A 3902-nucleotide genomic window follows, 5' to 3' on the forward strand; every position below is an offset into this window, starting at 1 on the left:
TGGAGGTTGCTGTGAGCTGTGACACCACAGCACTCTACCCAGGGCAACAGCTTCAGGCTCTGTCTCAAAAAATAAATAAACAAATGTACATCCCATTTGTAATCTATTTGTAGTCCAGAAAACCTAAAATTGTAACGAAAGACACTGAGGGAATGTGTTAACACGGTGAATCCTGAACATCATGAAAGTTACAACAGAATCTGAAGAAACAGATTTAAGAAAAAGCAAATTTCTAATAGGTGCAATTATTTTTACTCATGTGATTTCTGTGGCAATAATTACTAGAAGGGAGAAAGCAGGTATGAAAAATATGCCTACAAGTTTTTTTTTTAGGAATGTTGGGGAAAATATATAAGTTGACACAGTACTCCAAGTAGAGGAAGTTGTTTCAAAAAATCAGTGGGCACTGGGTATCAGATATCCCATGGAAAAAGGACCAAAAATGGTTAAGAAGCAAAAGCACAAATCAGCAAAACATCAAGCTTGAAACTTCAACACACCCCAACTCGTCAGGAAGTTGTAAGATAAGGCTGTGTGCGCGGCTCACTCTTGAAGGGTCTCCACTTACACCCCTCAAAGCTGGTTTTATCTCTGCCTCTTGTACAGGCACATTATGAAAGAACCTTTTATTATGTGATGATAGTGCAGGAGCAAAGTCAGACATGCCTCTGAATGAACACATTTTCCTCTTGGAGAACCTGGTGAGAGAACACTGCTTCACAAGAAGTAATCTAGGGAAATGAATCATTTGCTAAAAAGTTCAGTAGCAAGTTGTCTTACTATCCTGTTGCTTACAAAAATTTGCTTGAGTATTCGAAACAGAGAAAATTAAATTTATAGAAAAATTAAATGAACATTTCAAAACAAAGGCAGCACTGTCTCATGTCAGAACACAGGCTCAGCAGAAGAACTGATCTTGGGCAAACCATGTAATAGCCAAGGGCCTCAGCTTCCTCTTATCCAAGGGAGCTGGGTAACATCATACAGATCCTTCCAGCTCTAACAACTTGAGAACACAGCACAGAAAACTCAGAATTATAAAGAAGCACCAGTTCTTCTCATATAACAATAAAAATCCCCAAACTGTAATCTCACTACCTGTAATAAACTGTACTCACATATGCAGGATTTAAGTGGCCACCACTATAAAGGGCTGCAAAATCAGGATAGTATTCAAGGATCTGGGTTACAAAAAATATATTCTGTCTTCTACGTTCAAACCACCAAATTTCAAATTATTTTAAGCTGTATGAAATAGCTTTCTTCATCCATTAAGAGAAAAGTAAATCTTAGTTATTATTTTGGGGAATAAGAATTCCAAGTTCCATGCTCTCCTCCATCACTAGGGCAGCATTCTGTCTGCAAGTCACTTCACTGCCTATGTGTGTCCAAGCCTATGGTAAGTCATGTTCACCCAAGATACTTAAAAACATACTTTTGCCACTAGGCACAGCAGACTTAGCTCTGCCAGGGCAACTATACCCTTGGGAGGAAGACTACATCTCAGGTGTGGCCCAATGATTCAAATGTAAATTATAGTCCTGACATTTTTATTTTTAACTCTTAAAGTTTTAAGCATACTTAATTACATTTAAGTACTGTTAGTTTAAACGAATTTCATGGAACAAAATTTTATGTTTTAAAAGCAGGAATACACTAGTAATGTAAATAATACTCATTCTTTTCTTTTATTTATTTATTTATTTTTTTTGAGACAGAGTTGCCCTCAGTAGAGTGCTCTGGTGTCACAGCTCACAGCAATCTCAAACTCTTGAGCTCAAGTGATTCTCTTGCCTCAGCCTCCCAAGTAGCTGGGACTACAGGCACCTGCCACAACACCCGGTTATTTTTTTTTTAAGAGTTGGGGGGTCTCACTCTGGCTCAGGCTGATCTCGAACCTGTGGGCTCATGCCGTCCACCCACCTCGGCTTCCCAGAATGCTAGGATTACAGGCGTGAGCCACTGCACCCAGCCAATTAATACTCATTTCTTGGTGATTTTGGGTTTTCATTGAATAAATGCTACTAAACTGTGGCATTTCTTTAGTCACAATCTAAAGATTTTCCACAGAGAGCAAAGTTCCAATGTTAGAACACCGTAATCACGTACACTCTTTATCCCTCAGCCATTAGTTTCTTCTCACATCTACGCATATGAGGTTACCAGGTGAATGGAGACATGGAAAAATGACTGGACCTCATTAGAATGGAAACTAATGTTTTATAGAGAAAATGGTTAGGATTCTTTCTGTTTTAATTTTTTTTAACCAGGGAAATGTCCAGAGGATTCTATTTTACATCCAAGTAGTCATTGTAGAATTCTTCAGTTGATATGTATAAAGAGCCTGTCTTTTTGTTATCATTGTTGTTTGTTTTATTAAAATCTCTTATCTAATATTAATTCCCTATTTTAACATGATCATCCCACATAAATTAAATTCATAAGATTTTGGTGCTGTATAAAAAGGCACAAAGTTGATTTTCACAGGAAGGTATTAGATCTTTCTCAGTTACAATAAAAGTAAAATATGTTCCCTTTAATTTGTTTTTTAGACATTATACAACAAACCCAAAAAACTAAATGTTTTAGCTGTCCTTGGAAAGAGAAGTTGAGAAGTCAAAGGACCTTAGCACATGTTTACTTCTTAGTGAGATGGTGAATATCAGTGAAGTAATCATTAATCATAGCTGGATTCCTCAGCAAAGATGTTGGCATTGGCACCATGGGCAGTGACTAGCAATGACTGCAAGTAACTCTAGGACACTAACGCCTATTTGATTTGGAAGAGAATAAGGAACATGATGAAGCCTGAAGTGTACTGTTCGCCTCTGCCTTTCTTCATCTTAGAGACTTGCAACATCACAAGCCCAGCTGTTAACCAGATGCAAGCACATGAACCACACAGTGTGAGAAAAAAAATTAGCATTATTTCCATGGAACTAGTCATGTGGTTATTACAGAAATACTCCGCATTAGCATACTACAATATTTGTTTTGTTCTTGAATACTGCAACACCTTAGGGAAAAAGTTATCTTTAATTGAAAAAAGGTTAAAAATGAAAGTACATGTTATATATCTTTGCTGGAAAATGGTGGGGAATGGATTTGTTAAAACCATATGGAAAGGAAGAAGGAATCAATTAAAAACAGAAATCTAATAAATCTAAAATATTTCCAAATTGAAATGCTTGTGGTAAGCTAATTTCTTGTAAACACTGCACTCAAGTCACTTGAACAGTCCCAGATGGTGAACTAACTTTGTGGTCTTAAAATAAAAGCCAGCCAAAAAAACCAAAGTGACTACAACTTTATTATCAATGTAGTGGGAAACATGAGATCCATAATCAACCAATATGTTACTTCTTTTCCTTTGTAAAATGTAAGAGATTTGTGGAGTTTTACTAAATAGACAAGTTCAGTTAAAATTTAAGTTTATATATGTTAAATGGAAAATTAAAAGTTAATGTAATACCACAGTTAAAAGATAAATCCACAGTTATTTTTATACCTTAGAAAAATAAAAACATTTCTAAAACTGCCACAGTTTTGAAATGTACTGCAAGGTCTAACACTCTAAATTACCTTACACTTTCTTCAGTTGGCATTTGTAGTATTTTATTCAAGAAAAATTTAAAAACTTTTTTTAAAGTTGGGTTATAAATGAAAGCCTGTGATTTATGCCTCAACTAAAAATTATACCTGGTGGAATAAACATCTACATTACCTGCTCCACTGTTAATAATCCATCAGAAGCTTCTGGCACAGACTGCATGGGTAGGAGCTGGCACAGTGTGCCTAAGAGCAAAGCAACTTCCTTCATACTTCTCCAACAACATACCAGCACCATCTGAGCAGTTACATCACATGTTTTTCCTTCTTTACCTTAAAAAAAAAAAAAAAAA

General features: G+C 36.0%; 1 protein-coding gene across 3 annotated transcripts in view; it reads right to left on the reverse strand.

Annotated features, from left to right (window-relative positions):
- THADA (THADA, armadillo repeat containing) overlaps positions 1-3902 on the reverse strand; it is a 331550-nt gene that overhangs the window by 286410 nt on the left and 41238 nt on the right. For all 3 annotated transcript variants that reach the window (XM_023512128.1, XM_023512127.1, XM_023512129.1), the window contains one exon: positions 3725-3882. In XM_023512128.1, coding sequence (XP_023367896.1) covers positions 3725-3882 — 158 coding nt within the window. The remainder of the gene's footprint in view (positions 1-3724; positions 3883-3902) is intronic.

The sequence above is a fragment of the Otolemur garnettii genome, unplaced genomic scaffold, assembly GCF_000181295.1.
Source record: "Otolemur garnettii isolate 467f Iridium unplaced genomic scaffold, OtoGar3 scaffold00024, whole genome shotgun sequence".
NCBI lineage: Eukaryota > Metazoa > Chordata > Mammalia > Primates > Galagidae > Otolemur > Otolemur garnettii.